Source organism: Pinus tabuliformis, chromosome 7, assembly GCF_031772625.1.
Source record: "Pinus tabuliformis cultivar Carrire ecotype Pingquan chromosome 7, CPIR1, whole genome shotgun sequence".
Classification (NCBI taxonomy): domain Eukaryota; kingdom Viridiplantae; phylum Streptophyta; class Pinopsida; order Pinales; family Pinaceae; genus Pinus; species Pinus tabuliformis.
Window position 1 is genome coordinate 1,085,803,909 of NC_142293.1, and position 24,452 is coordinate 1,085,828,360.

The 24,452-nt window shown below is 37.1% G+C and overlaps 1 protein-coding gene across 1 annotated transcript in view; it reads left to right on the top strand.

Moving 5' to 3' along the window:
- The window catches only part of LOC149251342 (protein CutA 1, chloroplastic-like), a 245,977-nt gene that overhangs the window by 158,435 nt on the left and 63,090 nt on the right, over positions 1-24,452 (top strand). The window contains exon 3 of the mRNA XM_089459358.1: positions 20,268-20,330. Within this exon, the coding sequence (XP_089315484.1) occupies positions 20,268-20,330 (63 nt within the window). The remainder of the gene's footprint in view (positions 1-20,267; positions 20,331-24,452) is intronic.

A 24,452-nucleotide genomic window follows, 5' to 3' on the forward strand; every position in this document is an offset into this window, starting at 1 on the left:
AACCCTCGATCAATTCTTCTTATATTCTTCAATAGTTCAGTAGAGAGAGAGTACAATTTACAAATTTGATAATTTATGATAGCAATAAAAAGCCCTAACCAGAAAAGTCAACGCTGGTCAAACAGGGCACAAAAAAGCCCTAACCGGAAAAGTCAATGCTGGTCAAATAGGCACAATTCTTCCTCTATTCATCTTGGTTAAACCCAGTCAACTTCGGCCTCCAACAGCAAGTGTAATCAGCCCAAAATAGTTCGAAAAAGTCCAGCCATAATTGGTCAACGAAAGTCAACTCTGTGGCCAGTCCTAGGACAGTCAACACTGGTCAAAGGAGAGATTAGATTGATTCGATTTTAGTGCCCAGATCTGCGGCCTGCAAGGACAGAGATACCTCACCCAAACCTAAGTCAAAACAGGTCAACACAATCAAACAACCTCCCTGCAGCTCGGTCAACATAGTGAACAGAAATCTGTCCTCCTTTCCTTCACACGTGTGAGAGAGAAGAATGCCCAGAAATGCATACCCAATCACAAGGGGGGAGAGAGAGATGTGAGATGAGATGATGGTGAAAATGACTTGAGGCCTCCTCTTATATGCAACGTTGAGGATGAGTTGGGGGTTTGAATGCCTGTTTTGCTTGCTGGCCGACCTTGACAATTTGTCCATAATATAAATGAATTCATATCTTTATTTGTACATGTCAGAATCGGATGATCTTTAGATCAATCCTACACCTCTCAGAGAGAGGAATCCAAGAAAAATATCAATTGTCATAAATAAGATGACCCATGTGGAGTTTGGCCCTAGTTTCCAATTTTAACACTCCTATATCAGAAGCCCACTTTCTTGATAACAACATATCCCAAGCATCTGGTACATCATCTACAACAATGTCCATTACAATCATTATATCAGGGTAAACTGACAAATGTACTTGCAAATCCTTAATTAACCCATGAACTTCAATCTTCTTGGAATCCATGGCACATATGTTGTAATATGGTCTAGAGATTCTCAAATTGAGTTGCTCCATGACCCTCTTAGTCATAACACAAGCTAATGCACCAGAATCCAACATGCAATTATACAATCGAAAACCATTAACAAGTAAGGTAATGAAAAATGACTGATGATCTTTATTATCTAGATCCATACTTTGCAAATATATTAGAGCATAATGATAGATAGTATCGGGGCTCTTTTCACGGGAATCATCAATACGAGGAACATTAATAACCTTCAATAATTTAGACTTTAGAGAGGGAATCTTTAGAATCTCAGTGACAAGAACCAAATTTTTTGCATTATTAATCCATCCTCCTATGTCAATATCCAAACCAAGGTTTGAAACTCTAGGGCTAATTTGATTCTCTTTTTGTTCGTTATTCTTATGCTAATAAGTTAATCCTTTATCCTTTGCGATCTCTAAGACTTGCTATGGAGATGGATTTTCTCCATACAACTCAGTGATCATGTCTTTTTCATCATTAACATTATTAATACTATAAGAAGATGGGAGTTTCTCAACATCATAACTATTCTCAACAACCTCCATCCAATCCTCCATAGACAAGTGATGTTCCTTACCAACTATATTTATCTGATCACTTGTCCCCACCTTTCCACTATCCAAGATTCCTCTTGCAACAACACAAGTGGCTTCTTCATGAAAATTATCACAAGGTCTACAATATGGTAAAATTTGATTAACAACATTTGCAGACTCAAGTGGATTCGGTGGTCATTGTTCATCAGGAGGGCCCCTCTTTTACAATGCATTATTATTATTTCTATTATTCTGCATCTTATTTCCTTGAGACCTTTCCATATTGATCAAATGATTCTGAAGGGAAGTTCTCTGATTGGCATGATCACTTTCATATCCTTATAAGTTGTGTTAGTTCTTTAATGGGATACTTATCAACTTCTTTAACTTCTTCACCTTTTGATTCATTCTTAAAATTACCCCTAGAAAAACCTAGAATCTCAAACTTCCCATATGCCCTTCTATATTTTTCCATTTCCTCGGCTAAAGTTTGGGCAACCTTCACATTAGCAGGCTTAGCACGCCATAACTCATAAGAAGGATCAACATGGAATGCCTTGATATAATACACTAGAAGGGACTTCTTAGGAGGTTTATAATCTTGAGGTAAATCCCTTGTGTTGTCACTCACTACTTTTTTAGTCACCAATTGCTTCAAATGCCCAATAACAGTGAAGTTTGATGCTAATTTTTGGGCCACATAAGCTATCAAAGCCAAATTAGACCCTCTCCATTGCATCGTGCTTGGAAAGAGCTTTCCAGTGGTATATAGAAGTCCAAAAATGGACTCCTGGAGCAAAAGATAAAGCATTTTGAAGGTCTACCTTGGAAAAGCCCAACAAACCAAGAAAATGGCTAAGTATGGAGGGTAAATCGTAATTGGGACCTGGGGACAAATCACAATTGCTAATCGGGCTTTCTGGCGGGCAAGGAATACTGGCGGGGTGCGAGAATGGCGATCCGCCGATTACAGATATCGCATATTGGCAGTCGGCGGGTCCGGGCACAAAACATATCAGCCATCTACAGGATCCTTGGGGTCACAGCTATACTGTTATCGGCGGGTGGCCGATCTGTGATATAAAGTAACATTGCCGAGGGGAGGGCCGAAAAGTTCAACACAGGAAAGGCTTACAAAACGGGGGTGGGCGGCCCCCCTTCTCTCTCCTCCATGTGGCGGGTTCCCGCATCTCGGTGACCCCGTGTAATGCCCATAATTCAAAATACAGGAAACATGTAAATACTCATAAACTGGAAAACAGGAAGCATAAAAATGTAATTTGCACTTACCTGAACTGCTAGCTGATTGCTGATTCTGCTATTGAACTGGTGATTCCGCTGCTGGTGATGCCGTGGCTATTTTGATCCAATCTTCGGGAGGCCAATACCACCCAACCAGACTGAGCAAACCTAGCTGCTCAATCCAGAAAGCTTCCCAACAGAAGCCCTCTGTCCCTCCGTGCCCAGAACCTCAGACCACTTAAAGCTCTTCAATGGATAATTCCCTTCTCCTGGTTTCCTCCTGGTGAATTTATGCTTCTCGTTCTCTGCTGCTCCTCTCTGGTTTTCCCCCCTCCTCATCGGTTCAGATTAGCGATTTATAATGGCAGGCTTGGCGGTGGCCACCCTCCTGCTTCCGGCCACCGCTCTCCTTCCTCCTGACACGCCCCCGCATGCAATTTAAGTCTTAGATCTTTTCCCGGCCAGGTGCGCTCTGCCATAAATTTTCAGGTATGCTACAGCATATGGTTGCTTTACGCTTAACATATGAATATTTATAATTTCAGTTTATCTTATAACATTAAATCTATATAAATATTATAAAGTTCCATTTATATAGTTTATAAGATTTATATTATAAAGTTCAGATATATATATTTTATAAATTTAATATATGTAAATTATAAAGTTCAATTATATTTTTTTTTATAAAGTTTAACTTATATATGTTTATAAATCTAAATTATATTTATAAACTTAACATATTTATTGCTTAAGTTTCATCACATTTGTTTTATTATAAAGTTTAAAACCTTATATAATGGATCAATTTAGCGGGGTCGTTACACCCCGCATCCTGCAAGATAGGAGTATCAGCGGGTTTCCAAACTTAAAAGACTGTGCGCGGGAGCTGATATTGCGATTTAGTGCGAAAGTCTAGGGAAAGGCTGAAATTCGCTAACAAAGAAATGCTTGACAAAACAGGGCCGAGAAGGCCTCTTTCACTCTCCTCTCGGGGGCCACATGATGGCCTCTGATTGGTCCTCTAAGCTGACAGGGCAGCCGACGTCATCAGTGACGTCGCAGTATGGTTGATGATGTGGCAGAAGACACGTGTCACCTAGTTTTAGTGTTTTCAGGGGTGACACGTGGCAGTAATGATGTCACCTCGCTGACTAGCAATCGCAACTGTTAAGGGGAAAAAGCTAAAGACATTGGTGCAGAGCAATTGCGATATGCGGGACTTCCCTCTCGGATGCAATAAAGTATTCTGGCAGGGTCTATAAGGACCTTGCGTCTAGACTGTCTGCTCCAAAGAAAAGGGTAAGGGGTCTTCTCCTCCAGTAGGCGATTGCGATATGCGGGCATTCCACCCCCCCCAAATGTGATAAAATATTATGGTAGTGTCTATAGGGACCTCGCGTCCGGAGTGTCGGCCCGCGCCAAGGAAAAAGCATAGAGTAGGGTAAAACAAAGTTGAAGCGCCGATATGTGGGATTTGCGATAACAAAGGAAAAGGCCTCCAAACACGGGTCCGAAGGCCTTAGCGTTTGAGGGCTCAACCCCTGGTTCTAGCCCCCGGTCATATAAGCAAGGCCACACGAGGGGCGATGATAAAGGGGCTAAGGGGAGATCGAAATGCCTGTTTTCACCTGTTTTAAAGGAAAAATCCCGCGCCTACGTGACTGTGTTGTTTCCATGGAATGCATCTCACCTACCACGTCAAGGCATTGGTTGTGCAGTACAAAGATTAAATGGGCGGATGGGTCGGCAATGGTGATATTAAATAAGGCATGGCGCGACTGTAGATCGGTACGGGGAGGATTCCAGAAGTCTTAATGGCACGGCATGGTGCTCCACTCCGTCATGTAGAAAATGATCGCTTGGGAGCACAACTTTCACACTCCATCACTTCTCCACTGAACAACTCACTCAGGCAGTTAAGGTAGAATGGACAAAAACTGGCTGAGCAGTAGTGAACCACCTCAACAACAGTGAGAAGCATGATGATAGTAGGGACGTGGCTAAATCAGGGGCTTCCACTGAAACATCAAGGGGACACCTCCTCCTTCCCCTTTTCGTTTTCTTTGTTTGTGCATTTATTTTTGTTTATTTCCAAGAAAGGGATTCGATCTCGATTGGAATCTTTTTGTAGCAACAGAGCCTAACACTGACCGAGACAACTAGTCTAGTATGACAATTGTGGCTTGGGCTCAGATATTCTGTAGATTGTAATTCTAGCTCCCCCTCCTCTTATAAATAGGGGGAAGCAATATTATAAAGAGGTTCTGGAATTTCTCACCTGAGGGGTCTGAATTCTGAGTTGCCATTTTGGTTCAATTTGTTTTTCATGGGACTTCACTGATATCATGTTGAATGTGTGGACTGGTTATTGGACCCTTTGAGATAAATGGTGTTTCCCTGTTGATTCCAAGCATGATTAATGTGCAACGCGTTTCCTCTTGGTAAATCTCACTTCATTTGTGTTTTCCCATTCCTGAAATAGTGTAATGAGGCTGTTGGTTTCTTGCTGATTTGTGGATTTATCTTAGCTGCTAAATAGAGAACAATACCTGGGGTAGCTCAGATTTACTTTAGCTGTTGGCAGAGAATGATACCCATGTCATGTTTAGCCTGAAACCTTCTTTTGCACTCCTCTATTTCTATCATTTCATCGGAAAACCATGGTTTAGGATTCTGTGTTGCTTACAGCCCTATCCATCGAATTCCACTTTCTGTTGGAACATTGCTGCCTAGGATTCTGTTTGTTACAGCCCTATGCATCTATTTCCCTCCTTCCTTTCCTCCTCTCCACCATCACTACAACTTCAATTTTAAGTTGTCTCATTGTTGTGTGTCGGCCACCAGAAGGAGAAGTCATTTCTCTTTGAGATTGCCCAAATATTCCCCCAGCATTTGGATCCATGAGTTGGCCTGAATCTACCTCATTGAAGGCTTATTGAACCAAGCCCCTCCTATTTCCTTTTTTTTTATGTGACAATTGGAGTGTTGCAACCCCCTCACATATAACCTTACAAGCACTCCTCTATTTAAGATGTCCTAGGCACTGGTCTACAATCAATCCAGAGGCTGTCTCTAGGGATCTTTCCTTGCCTTCTGCTGCACTTGTGCTGCATGGTGCAAGATTTAGCGACAACACCTTGAATTATCATTAAACCTATTATTGAATTCTTCTATGGTCTCATTCTCCTTCTTCTCGATAATGCTAATAGTGCTAAGCAAATGCCTTTCTTCTTTCTTATCTCAATATCTATTCTTGAAGGCGTTAATGATAGATTGCAGAAAATCGAAAGTATTATTCGGAAAATCATGGAACCAATACATATCATCACCTTTCAGAGAAATGACAAAGAGCCTCATCTTAACATCTTCATGATTATAATTAGCAGTAGTGCACCAGTTTTCAATACAAAGATTAAACTTCTTAAGGTGATCACTAACAATAATTGCAATATTGCCTTGAAAGGAAGGCAACTTATCAATGGCCTTTTCTGGAATATCATGCAGATAACCTTGAATGGGAGTGAAATTACAAGAGGCAAACAAGTTATCCATGAGATCTTGTTGTGCTGGACCCTGAAAAAGCAAATCGATATCAGAGAGAGCTTCTTGTCCGAGATGAACAAGAAGTCTATGAGAAGAAAGCTTGTGTAATCGAACTATGACAGCCTTTTCAAGATTCAAAGTAGGATTAACCAAGCTAGTTGGATGCCTTCTAGTATACGCTCTTGTAAAATATGGAATAAGTGGAGTCGCTACTCAAACAAAAATCTAACTCTAAAGATCCAATATGCTAAAACCAAAAAGTTAGTCAAAAACCATGAACTAAAGATAGTCTTGGAGAAAATGTCGAAGCGCCGAGAACAAAAACTTATCTCTGACAATGATGCTAGAAAATGTGGCATATGCCAGGTCAAAGATGTCAAACACCAAGAACAAAAAGATTTATCCCCGGCAACGGTGGCAAAAAATGTTGTTGCCCAAAGTGTACAACTAAGGCACAATGCTCAGAGTACGGGTTGTGACCTATTCCCTACTTCGTTTAAGCTCTCTCATAGACAAGCTATGGGGGGTAGTCCCTAAAGATGGATGAATGAGGAAAACTTGTTGGAACAACAAGTTCTAGGAGACTAAGGGCAAGGCAATCACTCCTCTAGACGACTTGAGCAAGCAGGATATTATTATTGAGAAATGCTAGAGATTAAAGGATAGATTCAATTAGATCAATATGGCACTTAGAATGATAAGAAAGAGAGACCAATGCCTAAATGACAATGCTCAAATACAAATTAAAGTACTTGCACAAAATAACTATATCACAAGTTACAAAACAATTAATGCTGCAAAACAAAGTTAGTATGAGATATCAAGAGATTAGAACAATTGGATATATGAGCAATAAGAGATAAACTTGCAAGAAACTTGTACTTCAAGTGAAGATGATATTCAATAAGTAATAGACTTGAAAACAATATAAGATTCGCAAGTAAGAGATGAGTTCACAATACCAATTACCGTAACCAATTGAAATGCAAGATGAATGCAAAACTAATCTATGTGAGATGCAAGATTTTGGTTAATTTTAATTATATGTCTATTCTAAGGTGAAGGCCTTCTCCCCAATTATCGAAGCAAGTCTTAGAACAAGGTTGTTGGGAGAACTATTGGGGAAGGAGGCTAAGGCCTGATTAACGATATCTACCCAGGAGTTCTAGCAACCCAAGTGCCTCCATTCCTTTAAGGGACTCGACCACAAGAGAACTGCAAGGTCACTCATTTTAACTATTGCTTAAGGGTCAAGCTTCTCAAATTGGATATGAAGAAGGTTGTCCCATCTCTCTATCAACCAAGCTTGTGCTTGGAGGTAAATTTTAAGAATGCAAGTTAGATCTAGGATGCAAATGCAAATATTCCAGTGAAATTTATTGACAATAATGCTTCAATAAAAGAAAGAGCCAATTCACTTATAATTAGAATTCGCTTATGAGCACAAGATGATTAGCTTACAATAATGATTAGCAAAGCAAATAAAATGTTAATCAATGAAACAATATAAATGCAATTAGATTATAAATTAGAGCAATATCTCAAAATGCCTTTAACAAGAAATGCTTCTTAAGGTGTCTTTACTTATATTAGACAATTGAAACAAGTAAAGATATATGATGAGAGCATAAGCGAGAGATGGCAAATGAGATTGCTAACAAGACACTAAAGAGACAACTTGAACTTGCAAATGAAACAATGACAAGATAATTTCCAAATGCAATAGATCAAATAGCCAATGAATGCAACTAAAGAGTTGAGATCTAAGCTATGATAACAATGAGACTAGTGATGCAAGAGAAACAAGTTAGTAAGCTCGATCTAAAGACTAAGAGAAAAGGAAGAGAGAAAGCCTCTCTTTTAAATAAGGAGGTGGGATGCCATGAGATTGAGATCCCAAGCTCCCTCAAGAAGAAGACCTTATTATTGTATTACAAGAGAAGAAGTCCTTTTGACAAAGGGAAAGGACTCTTCAATCTTAAGGAGGATTACAATGATGAGAGCACTCCACGATGCAATATCCTCAAGATACAAATAACCAGATTAGCTACCAATTATGATTACAAACACCTCAAGCAACGCTGATCCAACTCACAAAGTCACTCGACCTTCAACATGAAATTATATTAGTCACAAAGAATCCACGACTTTAAGGATGAAAGCCTCCAAAACCACACAACCAATCCATAAATTAATATATATATATATATATATATTTTTTTTTTTTTCAAATTTTATCAAATTTTTGTATCAAAATTTTAGGGTTATTTTCTTAAAGATCAAGGCTTTAATGATGTCAAAAAATTTTGGCCCACCACTATCAACAAGCCCTTCGCTTCAGGGAAGGAGAAGGCTCCTTGACCTTGAAGAAATAGGTCTAAAAAATATGCGGCTTCCCTTAAAAAATTTGCAAGTGATTAGAGCCCTTGAAAAATCAATTTTATGCCCAAAATATATGATGAAACCCTCCAAAATTTCGTTGAAACACCTGCAAAATACAAGGGTTAGCAAATAAAAGTTAATGGCAAAAGTTTAAAGCCCTAGATGCCTAGAAACCTAGAGAAAGTGGCCTAGAAAGCCTGTGGCCCTCATGGAAAAGTCTACAAAATTAATGTGAGCCACAAACAAACCCTCCCAAGGTGTGCCAAAACAAGCTTTAAGGCTAGCGACTGTGCTAGAAGATTAGATTTGAAGAGCGAATGGCCAAAACCTCAAGCGAAACCCTTGAAAAAATTTGCAAAAATATTATGGAGGAAAACTCTTGAAGAAATTTCAATTTGGAAGGAAAAATAGGCCTCCAAACCCTTGCGGCCACCAAAAGAAGGTTAGGCGCCTCCATGAAAATCTTCGCTGCCCTCGAAAGCCCTCACCGTCTAGGCGAGGAGGCTGATCCTAACTTCAAAGATTGATACTCTTCAAAAAAAATTGATGGGATCAAGCCTGCAAACAATTTATACAATAGATCCAAGCCCAAAATCGATGCCCTTCTTCAGATCTGCAAAGAAGAATCAAGAAAAGACCCAACAAGTATATACAAATATATGGAAATATATACAAGGTTAGAAGGAAATATTTACAGAAGATCTATTCATTAAAGCTCTAAAATAAATTTTGAAAGGATTTTTAAAGATAGATAAGTTTTAGATCTAGAGCAAATGGTAAGGAAAACCCCTTTTCTTGATTCGAAAGATAAGTCTTCAAGTGACCCACTATGGGTTCTTCAACTTCTATGCTTGAATAGTTGGTTAATTCAACTGAGAATGTCCCCAAGTATCCAAGATCTGATCAACAATATTATTTTGACACACTTTGAAGATAATCATTAGATCCACAAAGATTTGGATAACACAATGATAGAGGAGTCTAAGGGTTTAATCGAAAACCAATAGATCTACTCCACCTAGTGTGTTTCTCCAAATCTAAACAATGATGCAAGGTAATTGTACACCAATGAATCTTCAGGAGCTAATGGAAATAAAAATATAAAACACTAGTAGAACATTAAGCACAAGAGATCAGAAAAATTATACCATATAACCGAAGAATAACGCCATAGCTTTGCCCCAAACACTTTTATTTTATTGCTCAAAAAAAAATATTACAAGGATAGCTGATCTTCACTGACCAAGAGCTCCAGCTTACATGATTGTTCAAATGAGGAGCTTAGAGCTTTCTTATATAGAAAAACGAGAGCATGAGAGCCTCCAAATGGAAAATTAAAAAAAACGGCTAGTTGACTTGATTCGTGGTTGGACCCTGCTCAAAATAATTCAAACCCTTGATCACTGTTGCACAAATCTCCGAGAATTTCGACCTCCTTGATTGATTTGCTGGATGGACCAATCTCTGACCTCTGGGTGGTTTTGGACTATTAGAATATCTTTAAAAATAATTTTCTTGAAATTCCTTTATTCAATATAACCACCTGAACCAAAAAATTCGATTTCCTTTGAGAAATAATTTTCCTTCTGGCCCAACGAATTTCTTGTGGGTCTTTTCTACCTTGGAAATGAGACCTTTCTCATCTTTCAATTTGATTCCATTTTTGGAAAGTGCACATTCCCTTTTTAATTATTTTTCCACTTTGAGAAATTTTTATTTTCTCTCATTTAATTTTTTGACTAATTTATGGCTAATTATTTTGCCAAAAAATAATAATAATGACTGTTACACATATTTTTCCACCCTCAAAGCGTGTCTAGATAGAATGTTTAGGAGTCGAGGTGTAAAATTAATTTCTCATACCCCCTGGAACCTCTATAAACAACACTTTTTACATCTTTACATCAGATATTACATAGAAAATCCCATACAAATTTTTGACATCAAAAACATGACTTCTAGACTAAACCAAATTCTGCGACACTTTATAGATGATCTAATATGATAATTTACATAGACTCGATACACTAGGAGTCACCTAAGATCTTACCATCGAGCCCCACCCTAGCTTTGGGGCATGCTTGGGAGAAAAACTCTACCAATTATAAATTTTTAAAAACACAAATAATTGGTGGAGGAAAAAAAACTCCGTAGAGTGAAACTCCTTTTTAAAAATCATAGGCTTACCTAGATGTTTTACATGGCTTTATAAACATACTAGATCCATTTTTACATGAAGTCCCGCAGGGTTGCAAAATTTGGATTACATTATGATAACTGGAAGTTATATGATGATGATGAAATCTGAAATTTTTTTGTCACTGCTCTGCACTGTACTCTGCTCAAGGGGTGGTTGACACATGAGTGATCAACAGTCCTCAAAGGACATACCTAGTGAACATCCGGATGGGATATGTACCTTGTATGGGTAGTGTGGTATCTCACATAAAACCTCCCAACATTATGCTCTTGTATAAGAAAGAGCGTGTCAAGTTAAGGCCTTACTATGTTGACAATGCTAGTCATAATGTTATTGAAGTGTGTATCTAGGTTTGGTCTTCACAAATATGAAATGTACTGTTGATTCTTGTATAATGTAAAAAGAAAGAAAATTTATTATTATTTGTATAGCATGGGTTTCATGTTCAAGGTCTTTTTATTTAGAGGTCGAGCACCCATTGAGTGCTTCTAGGGTTTTTCCTAGGGTCAAGACGTCAAAAGAGTCATTGTCATATGAAGAAGACCCCATCAGGTACATTGTAACTTGTAAAAAGAATTATTTTTGTATTTAAAAGTGTTAAAATACCCTCCAAGACCAAGTTGGCCTGACAGTAAGAAGTCGGGGCCTAAAAAAGGCATGTCGTCTTCCTTGAAATCTTATATGTCGGAGGGAACTCAACCTCCTATGGTGGCTCACCCATCTTCCCATTATCTAAGTAGAAGAAGGCTAGCGAAGAAGAAAGAAGGACAAAGTTTTGGGTTATTCCTCTCTTTCTCTCTTTCACACGTGCGAAGGAAGGAGGCTAGGGTTTTGTTGCTACAAGATTGAACTTGGAGAAATTGCAAAAAGAATGTTGAAGGAAGGTCTATTAGGTCTTATTCAAGCCCTAGAAGAAGGATAAACCAAAGCGAAGGTCAAAGGAAGCCTTGGAAGCCCTAGATTTGTTCACACGTGCGGAGGCAACAACTGTTGTAGGGGCCGAAAATTTTAGACCTACAGTAGAGACTGAAATTCTGTAGCTGGGGGTCGAAGTTGTGCAGCGAGAAGAGATTTGATAAGGTTTGACTTGGACAAAGGAAGCACATCATCAAGAAGGTCGGACATGGTCTTGGAGGGGTATTGGTCTTGGTCTAGAGATCTTTGAATTCATCATTTAAAGAATCTATAAGAAGAGAAGAGGTTTGTGAGTTTTCCTCTCAAGTTGACAGGTTTTGGCCCTGCCTTGCAGCCTATATTCTGTGTTCTTGTGTATTTTGATCTTCTTGTTTTGGTAGCTGTTTGATGATAAGAATAACATAATAATAAAAGAAGAAGCTAATAAGTAAGAAAAAGCAAAAAGACATTAGAGACAGTTATCAAGTTTAAGAGAAATTATCCCAGATGCAGCCCCATAGATTTCTCAACAAATGTTGATGCTTAATGATAGCTTACCAATCCGACTCTTCTTATGAGAACTATTCAATTTCAGAGTAACGTTGTACCAAATGTACACTTATGAATACCTCCCTAGTTAAGAGGGAGTGTTGGAAAATTTAATTAGTTTCGGTCTTCATAATTATCAATATCATTATAAGAAAAATATTATTTTTAAGCATGGATTTCATGCTCCACTTTGATGGTCTTCTAGGTAAAGCATGTTCTTCATGCTGGTACTGTTTGTCATGTCAAAAGATTTTTTTTGAGTCAAGAGAGTCATTATCATTTGTATAATACACCATCAGCCAAGATGTAACATGTAAAAGATATTGATTTTGAGTGGAAAAAGTCCTAGAAACCTCGAAGCACAAGTCCGGCCCAAGAAATGAGAAGTTGGCCTAAAAGAAGGAATTCAAACCCCCCATGTTTATTAAGAGAAGTAGATTCAGCCTCCTTAGACACTAATTCGATCTCTCTCATTAAGAAGTTCGATCTGAGGCAAGGAGCATCAAAGAAGCAAGAGCAAAGGTCTAGAAAGCAAGAAGAACTCAAAAGGAAGGAAGAAAGTTTGTTTTTGGGCTTTGTTCTCTCACACGTGTGGGATTTTAGGGTTTTTGCTGCTGCTACAAAGGCTGAGATTTTGGAGCTAGTTGCAGGTCCAAAAGCTTGTTCAAGAAGGTCATGGTTTGAAAGCAAAGAAGACTAGAAGCAAAGGAGGAGACCCTAGCGAAGGAAAGAGACACAATCTTGGTCTTATTCTCTCACACGTGCGAAAGTTAGGGTTTTTGCAGCAACTGCAAGGCAAAAGTTGCAGGTGAAAGCTCGGGGCCGAAATTGAAGTTGGAAGCCAGTTGAAGCGGGTTTGACTCTTGTTGCTTGAGCTGACCTTTGAAGGGCTTCTTGGAGGGCCGGCTTGGTGCTTGGAGAAGGACTTGGTCTAGGGTTTTGCGTCTTAGTTTTCTCATTTGAAGCATATTCTATAAGAAGAGAAGGGATTCTTTCTGGGTTTTCCCCTTGGATGGGTTTTGCCCTGGCATGGAGCCTATATGTTGTGTCCATTGTCTTTACTGTTTTTTCTCTTGATGATTGTTTAATGGAAAGATCTAATAAAGAAACACAAGAAGATAAATAAAGTTTACAAGAAATTATTAAGGTTAAGAAGAAATTGAATTTATAGCTGCCCTACTACATTCTCCAACAGAAAGAACTATCCTTACTAGCCATTTGTGCCTCTAAGATCTACTTTCTAGTGGTTTGTTTGCTTTTGAAGGAACTTGATTTGATACCAATTGTTGGATTCACAATTTTACTGAGAGGGGGGTTGAATCAATATAATGACAATTTTTACTTATTTAAAGCCAGTCAAACATCATAAAACATCAATCTCATAAACTGAACAAGTAACACAAGATATACGTGGAAACCCTTATGGGAGAAAACCATAAAACTTCTTTATATGAAAGATCTTGTAATCACCAACATACTATTACATCAATTTGTAGGCAACAACCTACAAGAGACACCAATTCCCTCTGCTGTTTTGTAGGCACCAACCTATAAGAGACACCAATCCCCTCTGTGGCTCTGTATACACCAACTTACAAGAGACACCAATCCCCTCTGCTGCTTTGTAGGCACCAACCTATAGGAGACACCAATCCCCACTGCTACAAATATTTGTAGGCACCAATCTATTTCAATGAGTCTGCAAACTTCTTCACAATGTTTGTTAGCTGCTTCTTCTTTCACCAAGTCTAGTTGCTGCTTCTTTGTTCACCAAGTCTGTTAGTTGGTTTTGCTTTCACTAGGTCTACTTCTCTCGAAACTTGTTGCTTTTGGCTTCTTCCCAAAAGTGGACTTGCACAACATGCCACGTATCTGAGTTTGAAATTTCTACCACAGGTACCTAGAGATCTCATCTGTATCTCATCCAAATTTCACAGTGCAAAACATCTCAGAAAGGAAGTTAGAGCAAAAGTGCCAAGCTGACCTATTTGAAGCATGTTTCAGGAGCATTTAGGAACACCAAATTCTTCATGTCATATCTCCAAAATTATCACAAAATAAGGTCTGAAATTTCTATTAGAGGTACCTTGAGATTTGTTCTCTGTCTCATCCATACAAATCTCACAGTCTGAAACATTTCAGAAAGAAAGCTATGGCAAAAATGGCAAGTTGACTTATTTGAAGCATGATTTAGGAGCATTTAGGAACACTGACTTCCTGATATCATATCTTTGAAATTATATTGAAACAAGGTCTGAAATTTCTATCGCAAGTACCTTGGGATCTCTTCTTTGTTCATCTAGATTTTAGATTCTGAAACACAACAGAAAGAAAGATATAGCGAAAATACCAAGGTGACCCGTTTGAAGTAGATTTTATGAACATTCATGAAGCCTTACTTGCTTAGACCATATCTTCGAAATTATAGCAAATTGAGGCATGACATTTTAACAAGAAGTACATGAAGATCTTCTATCTATATGCTCCTAAGTTGCATGAAATGCTGAAACGTCTAGCAGTTTTTGAAACGGATATGGCCCGATGTAGTGAATAAAATATATAAATAATATAAATATAATGTAAAAGATAATAATCATAAATAATAGTTAGTTAAGCTAGTAATTACGTTGAAGAGGCATGTCTAATAGGACATGGCTCTTCATGAAGAGACACTTGCCTGATATATAAGCAAGCCTCTCGTTCTCATTTGTAAATTATTCTCATTCTTATTCACATATTTAATATAATATTTATATCCTCAATGGATAATTTCATATTTCAAGTCTTTTGGAGTAATTAATCTGTAGAAGGAACTTTGTTCGCTTCATTTGGTATCAGAGCCACGTTTGGTTGATCACCAGGCCTTTGGCTATCAACCTATCATCAACCTTGTTGCTGTCATAATTGAAGCGTTTCGCCACACATTGGGAGATTCTCCATTTTTTAGGTCTTTGGCCATTTGCTACTATTAAAAAAAAAAAAATAAAGAATAAAGAAGAAGGGTATATAAAAAAAAAGAGGAAAGGAAATAATATATTCTGAACAAACAAAAAAAAGTGAATATATATATATATTTATATATATATATATATATATATATATATAAGGTTTTACATTATTGATAAAAAGTGCATAATAAAAATAAGCGGGAATCTTTTCAAGTATATTTAAGACTTTTTATGTGGAGAAGCCCGTGGTTTTAGAAACCAATGGTAAGTTTTACATTTTATGTGGGGAACATTAACCGAGGTTTTAGAAACAACCCATGGCAATTGCCCATGGTATTTTAAAAGTAAAAGATATTTTGATAACATGGGAGAAAAAAGGTGTGATCTAAATAATTTTAATTGTTCAAATCTAAAGATTGTGACCATACCAAGAGTCACGTCTCATCCAAATTTTCCGAGAAAAAAATATTATTATAATTATAAAAAGGGATACTATATAAGCCTTATAGTTACATATAAAAGGAAAAGCGGGTCTCAAAAAAGTATATATAAATTTTATATAATTATAATTTTATAATATATATAAACTAAAATTATATAATATATATAATTTATAATAATAAAAAAATTATTATTATATAAATTTTTTTATTAAAAGAGTGAACAAAAAAGAAGAAGAAGAAAAGGAGAATATTTGAAAAATATATATAGAAGAAATAAGTGATATTTTATAATAAAAAATAGCTCCAGTTGACATATTGTTTACGTAAAAACATAAAGGCAAAAATGGAGACTAGTAATGAAAGGGTTCCTAGAACCTATAGTACATGTGTTTGCACACTATTTCAAATCAAAGGATCACTCGCAGGAAGAGACATCATAATCTCTATCTGTCCTGCTGAAAGAAGTAATTATGTTAGTCCTAAATGTGCTAACCAATTGGTGATTCTTGAATCAAATATAGTTGAAACAAATATTTTTGGCAAACAATATGACATAAGCAATCTACACTTAAGTATTGGAGATTACACTTTTACCTCACAATTCACCGTGAAAACTTTATATTCTAATGATAGTGACATTGTTTTGGGATCACCATGGATGGAAACTCTAAGTTCCTTTATTTTAAATACAAAAGAAAATTTTTTGACATTTTCTTACAAAAAGAAGAAAATAATGCTCCAAGATTTTACACTAGAACCAAACTCAGTGACGCTAGAAGATATCTCAGATATTTCAAAAGTAATTTCTCAAGAAGGTGTAAAAGTATTACAAAATATGCAAAACGAAATTAATAAAATCACTGTTGATAAAAATGAAGAAGTTTCCCGACTTAAAAACCATAGTGAAAAATTGTTGATGCAAATTAAGAAACTTAAAAAGGATAAGAAGTCGTTAGAAAACCAGGCACAACAACTTATCAAGAAGGAAGCATCAAATGTAGCAATTCAAGTTGATGACAAAACAACAAATACCGATCCAATGAATATGACAACTCAAGAAGACAAGACAGTTGAAGAAACGACACACGTAGATGTTGTAGTTTAGATAATGGACATCCCAAGTGAATGTTCCATAACCAATTCAACAACATCTTCGCCAGAAGAAAATCTAAAAACTTTATATCGGCATCCGAATCATGAGAATAGACAAATCAACCAAGCTGTGTGTCAGGACCATTCAAACTGTAGACAAAAAATTAATGTTTTAGAGAATAATGACGTAACATCAATTCCGTCTTATGCTGACAAGTCGTTACAAAATTCCAGTGATCAGAATACTATACAGAAGATTAATCTGGGATGGTCTGATCCCTTCTCAGTGCGACAATTTTGTTTGTCACTAAGAAGATCATATCAACTTGTATCAATGAGGATGACTATTCCGAGATAGAAAGACATTCGAAGTCGAAAAGAGATCAAGCCTTTTTCATTGACAAGCTTTGAGGACAAAGCTTTTTGAGGAAGGAGGCAATGTAGCAAATAAAATATATAAATAATATAAATATAATGTAAAAGATAATAATCATAAATAGTAGTTAGTTAAACTAGTAATTAGGTTGAAGAGGCATGTCTAATAGGACATGGCTCTTCATGAAGAGACACTTCCCTGATATATAAGCAAGCCTCTCGTTCTCATTTGTAAATTATTCTCATTCTTATTCACATATTTAATATAATATTTATATCCTGAATGGATAATTTCATATTCCAAGCCTTCTGGAGTAATTAATCTGTAGAAGGAACTTTGTTCACTTCACCGAAATGCGACCCCCGAAAAATGGAAATGCTGACTGAAATGTCATATACATATATATTTGTTATAAATGAGTTAATAACACATTATCTTGCAAGAAAATAAAGAATGAGACATATAAATGACGTTTTAGAAGGAAAACTAAGTCTATATTAACTCCAATAGATGATTACATGATGCAAAATTCCAAATTTAGCCTTTATAGGTGAGGCATTACATCGAAGACTCCAAAATCAACCTTTATACATGAGCCCTCCTTGGCCCCTTGAGACGCCCATAAAAGAAAAAAAAATCGCATTTCGAGCCGAAATGCGGTTTGTAGCAGCTGAAATGGCCTTGAAACATCGCTAGCCATTCCGGAAGAAGTTTGTGAAACACTGTCCAGAATGGCTGATGATGTTTCGAGGCCGTTTCGGTGTTTCGGCCCATTTCAAATACCGGGACGACCCTGCCATGATGTTTCCTGTAACGTAAGTATGCTCCAAGTTTCACGTTCTGAAATGTTCCAGAAGAAAAGTTATAGTGAAAATGCCAAGTACACGAGGATCTTCTTTCTAATGTCTCCAAGATTCATGGTTTGAAACATTCCAAAAGAAAAGCTATAGAGAAAATGCTAAGATGACTTGTTCACCCTATAAATCACTTTTTGCTTCCACCTTTGGACTCCAAGAATCACTCCAAACATTATTCCTCAGCTCCTCTTGTGACCTTAGATCTCTTATTGCTTGGATTGTATACAAATGAACTCATATGCCCTTTATTTATTGTGTTTCTACGTTCACTTATGTGGCTGACTTGTAAATCTGGTTGGGTCGGCCTGCTTGTACTTTGATCGGGTCATCCTGACGAAATTTCTCATATCTCTTCATTCCTATGGAGTTAGAGGGAGTGCCATGTACCGTTGGAAAGGTCCCAGAATAGGCTTTCCAACCATATCTTATGCTCCAATTTGAGCTATGAAATAAGAGTAAAAATGCCTTCGAAGATAGGGTATCCAATTTGGGCATCAAAAGTCCAAAAACTATATTTCCAACAATCTTCATTTTCCAATCTTTATGTTGGATATATGTAGTCCTCCCATGTCTTTTACATCAACGAAAACAATATTTCCAACACAGGATATTGCCCAAATTCAGTGCTGAAGGTGGATTATTTTAGGTATTTCCAGTGAGCATGCTATGGGATTTTATAGGGTCCTAGTAGTCTTTCATGAGTTGCATGCTTTTCACAGCAGACTAAGATGATGTCAGCCTTAATGTCAGTGGTATGTCCAGTGTAAATAAGGAGAAAATGGAACTGACTGATGGTTATTTTTGCTATTATTGACAGCTACTAGCAGTGAAGAGGTTCACTGTCCTAAACAGTGATTTGTCACCCTAAAACAACATTTGAGCAGCTAGTATCTCAGTGGTTAGGATGCAATTCAAGTAGTTAGGATTCCTTTCTCTCTCATGCCAAACTAGGGTGTGTTGGTTCTAAGTTTTATTTAGGTTTTCTTTATTAACAGAGTGGAGAGGACATTGCAAAGGCTAGATAATATTTTTGAGCAGATTACAGCAGCAGACTTCCATCATCCTCCCACCTTCTAGATCTGAAGAACTGCTTCTATCAGTTAGTAGTAGTACTATTGGACCTTTTGCAACCTGTCATATGTTTTCATTATGATGTGATATGATCTCTTGAATAGCATTCTGATTTAGTTTGACTATGCTGTGTCTTTGGTTGTTGGAATCTCTTGGTTGAATATATTGTTTAGTTGTATTACAGTGGTCTGGTTTGCTTTGATGCACTTACTTCGATTTCCTATTCACTGAAGCTGCACGTTCACTTCATTTGTTTTGTTTCAGTGTTGTAATTGTCTTAGGAATCTAATCTCGACCATTTTGAATTTAACTAAGAATTTACCCTTGCTCTTGACTTATTCTGGGCATCTCAAGGGCAAGTTTTTGGTGTGACGATTAATTGGATTATTTATGGAGATTTATTAATTTGATAGGGTTGGTTGTCTAGACTCTAGAGTTGTTGCGTGGATCTGCTGGTGCACATCCACATGATAACACTTCCTTTTTATATTGATAATTAGAAATCCGTTGCGCATGTCGTCTTCTGTTTATTGTTTTTTGGGTTTCTTCACCTGAAACAAAATTAGTCTATAGTTGAAATATTTTTTTGACTGCCTATGGTTGTTGGGCTTTAAGGTTTCTGTTCATTTGGTAAGGATTATAAGCTAAGGGGTTTCGGAAGTTGTAAGTTTCATAATTATTGAAGTTGAGTTTAATTGAATGTCAAATGAGACAGCTTACCTGAAAAGCTAGCAGCTGGATTCATGCAAATGGATAAATAAAAATTTGTACTTCTTCCTCTGATTTATAGAAGCGATTTAATGATGCTGTTATCTTCTTGGTAAATCAACGTTTTCTTGTATGCAAGTTAAATTCAATCATGTATAAGTTGCGTTGTCAGAATTTATTCAAACTACAAGTTTCAATTTATTATGTGGCAAGGTATTTTTTTTCCTTTTTGTTGGCTTTACCCATGGGGGATTTGAACTTTGAATCTCATGGTTTACATGATACTTCATAACATGACGATCACCAATTGAGCTGCCCCACCCCCCAGTGGGTGTGGTAAGGTATGTTTTAAAAAAGAGTACTATAAGGTATTTTTCGAAGCATGTGAAAATAATATTGGACTTCATTAATGCAGGCAAGAAGCTGGCTCAAAGCATAATCAAAGAAAGGCTTGCAGGTTGTGTCAATCAAGTGCCAGGTATATGCATTAAAACCGATTGTAGATCAAAGATGTAGATGCTTTTGGAATAGTGCTATGGCTTTTTCAGTGCAAAATTAATTTCACACTTTGCTTAATAACGGTGCTTCTTTGGTGTATCCTTTTGGGTTTCAGCTAGCAATCTAATATCTTTCGTTTGTATTCTTCTAAGAAAACCGATTTTGAACAATGGACAAATTTATGTTGTCTGGGATGAATCCCATCTTTGGTTCTTGTCTCACCCTCGTGAAATAATGGTAGCATTCTCTGATATAAAATGGAAAGTTTTACTTAGTCGATGGTTGCCTTGCGATATGCCCAGAAAAGTCTTGTAAATCTTTGTATGACAGTGCTCTTAAGAGACTTACAAGAATTTTATGGCAATAGATTGACTAACCTTTAATAAGAGGGTGCTCTTAAAAGATGAAATAAAACATAGCTCATATTGGTTTTGGATTATCTGTTTATCTTCATTATTAAGAGGCTGATTGCCTTTATTATGGAGGGGGCAATCCCTTCATTTGCAAAAGCCTGCTTTCCTTTTATTTATAAAAGGCTGACGCTTCGCTTTTGAAAGGCTGATTCTTCATCTAAGAGTGATTCTTCATCTAAGAGTGTTATTATTGTTAAGACTTGAAGCTGAAAGGGCTCCAAAGTAATTGGAGAGTATATATCATCACCTTGTACAGTCTGCTTGCACTTCAAGCTAGTGCTTGTTAGCCACTGGGGGAATCTCTATGCAACTTGTGAGTGAAGTGTGAACCCTAAGTACCACAACTGCTGCCCAAATAGCGATACAAGCTCATTGTAATTTGAGATATCAGGCCTGTAATCATCAATTAAGCACACTAATAGAGCAAACAAAATTCAGGTTTACACCAAAGGACAATTTATCCAATGTTCCACAAATTTTTTGGGATGGAGGGACGTTGAAACAGGGAGACACATAAGGGAGATGTGTGGGAACACCCCCAAAATTTTAGGGAAATTCAGGGGGGACAGGGGGACGTCGAGGTGCGTCTACAGTGATTCATGCATCATATAATGATTCAATGAAATAGAAATAGTAAAATGTTGTATACATTGATTTAAATTCATCGTTCATCATTCTAGAATCTACATCGATTTAAATTCATCATCCGTCATTCTAGAATCTACATTGATTCAAATTCATCATTCATTATTCTAGAATCTTATTAATAGTAAGCAAAATAGTAGATACTAAAGTGTGAATATTGAAATAGTGAACTAAAATTACTTAAACTCTAAAATAGTAAGGTGACGCGTCAAAGGCTTAGTTTGAGGTCATCGATCTAGAGTCAAGATTGAAAATTTAAAACTGAAAATGAACAATGGAATTGAACCAATGTTATTATTAGAACTGAACCCGTCATTGAACCGATTGAAGATGTCAGCAATTTTTTCCTTTGTGCCAGCATATTCAAGCTTGATATTCTTTTCGGCGACCTGCTCTCTAACAGACTGATATTTGATCGGAATGTGCTTTGTTTTGGAATCAATCACAAAATTTTTGGAGATACTGATGGAATTGGGGTTATCGCAGAAGATGGGAATAGGCTCATCAAACTTAACTTGAAGATCTTGCAAGGTTTGCTTCATCCAGAGAACTTGAGTACAACAAGCTGCTGCCATGATGTATTCTGCTTCCGTTGTGGATAACGAGATTGAAGACTGCTTTTTACTTAACCATGAGACAAGGCAACCACCTAGATAGAACGCTGCTCCACTGGTACTCTTACGATCATCAACACTTCCTGCCCAATCTGCATTTGTATAAGCTTGGATAACCAGATCATTTCCTTTGGGATACCATAGACCATATTCCATTGTACCCTTAAGGTATCGAAGAATTATTTTGATGCCAATAATATGAGATTCTTTTGGTGTTGCTTGGAATCGTGCTACTTGTCCAACTGCCTGCATCACATCTGGCAGGGAGACTGTCACATATAGGAGACTACCAATCATGGATCTATATAACCTTTGGTTGACATTCGTTGACAAATATTCTTGTAACCTGTTACCATGGCGGTAAGGATAGGCTTGCAATCTTCCATCTTGAATTTCTTGAGCATTTCCTTGATGTACTTGATTTGATATATGAATATTCCTTTATCTTGCTGAGATATCTCGATAATCGTTAGATTGTCTTGATCCACTTTCACATAGAGATTGCTTGTCAACGCTTCCTTTCTTGAATCTGTAATACTTCAACTATTCTTCTCCCCCTGAACATGTAATGAAACTGCCATCTTGTTCAAACTACCTGTCTATCAATCATAGACTTGTGTCATATACTGTTGCATAGACTCCTCATCTTCAAATTTCTAGGAGTCGATAAGCTGAATTGTTCAGAATAGTGTGTCATTTAACGAACCGTCTTGACTTGAGTCATTAACCGAAGCAGTTGCTAATTCCTCACAATCTGTTACGAATCATGAAAGCATAACTGTTGGGACCTTATTGCCTTCTTGATTTTCTTGCTCATTCATCTTATACCCGTTTTCCTTTCCAAACCTTCTTATTCTCATCATCAAGCTTTTCATTCATGGTTGATTCCATCTTGTACCTGCAATTACGAGCTATGTGTCCATAGTTATGACATTTGTAACATTCGATGTTATTCATAGAAGATTCTGTTTGTTTTCTATCTCGTGATCCTGCAAATTTTCTTCTAGGGTTTTATCGATAATTGTTGTACCTATTTGGACTTCACAATCCCTAGCCGTATGTCCAAAATTGTTACATTTGTAACATTAGACATCATCTCTCAAATGATCAAATTTGTTGATATTATGCTGAGTTCCGGAATATCCATTTCTGAAGGATCTCCTAGAATTATATTCATTCCAAACATACATGCGACATTCTGCAACTCTATGTCCAAACCTTCCACATGAATAACAATGACATAAAAGATAGGTTGGTACTTGGGAGGAAATCTTCTTCGAGGAATTGTCTTCCAATTTTCTTCCTGCAAGTGTTGATCTTTTGATTTAGCTGAGAGATCTATCTATTTGGTAGATTTTGCATATCCATCTTCTTTAATTGTCATTAAAGGACTCGACTTCTTTTCGAATTTTTCTTTGTAACCAAGACTAGTCTTGTTGTTGTATGATCGTTGGTTGCAGATGAGTTCGTCCAAAGTCTTTGAACTATTGGCGTAGTTTTGAAAAGTTTTTCCAGTTTTTACTTCCTTTCGTAGAGCAACTATTTTAGCTTCCAATGCTTCTCTTTCCTTGATGTTTTCTTTTTATTCTTTCCTGAGAGATTCTTCAATTCGCTTGTATTCTTCAACCCTGATTTTAAGGTTGAGGACCTGTTCTCTTTCTGTCTTCAATTCGTCATCAAGATTGTTGACATGCTTCTTCTCGGCGTTGAACTCTTTGATAACCTTGATCACTTCGTTTTGAAATTCAACCTCAGTCATTTCTTCTTCCTTCTTCGTCAGGTGCCTCTTGCTTATTGTGCTTGGCCATAAACAATACTCTTCTGTTGAATTCTTCTTCATTGTCATTGTCTTCTTCGGATGAGGAACTATCTTCTTTGGAGAAGAAACTTTTCTTAAACCATTTCTTCTTCCCTTTCGTAATGCTTTCATTTTTGTGAGGGCATTTGGTTGCAAAATGCCTAACCTCACCACAATCAAAACATATTAATGGAAGTTTACCTTTGAATTTTCCTGTACCTATTCTCATTTTCCGCATGAAGTAGGCCTTTATCTGAGAATTCTTCTTCATCTTCTTCCTTTTCCTCATCCTTACAATTGCAAGTTTTTGCTTTCGGAGTCTGCTTGTCCTTACTATTCTTCATGGATGCGGCAAATGCAACTTCTAAGTGAGATGTGCCATCCTCTTCTTCAATCCTCATTTCATATGCCGTAAGAATTCCATGCAATTCATTTATGCTGAGATTGGTCAGATTCGATCTATCTTCCAAGACAGATATACCTTAGGGCCTTGTTGGCAAGGTTCTGAGGATCTTTCTGACAACAATTTTTGTTTCAACAAGTTCTCCCAAACCTTCCAATGTATTTGTTGTTTCATCAACACGTTGAAAGCATGCAACAATATCTTCATCTTCCCTCATTTTGACTTGCTC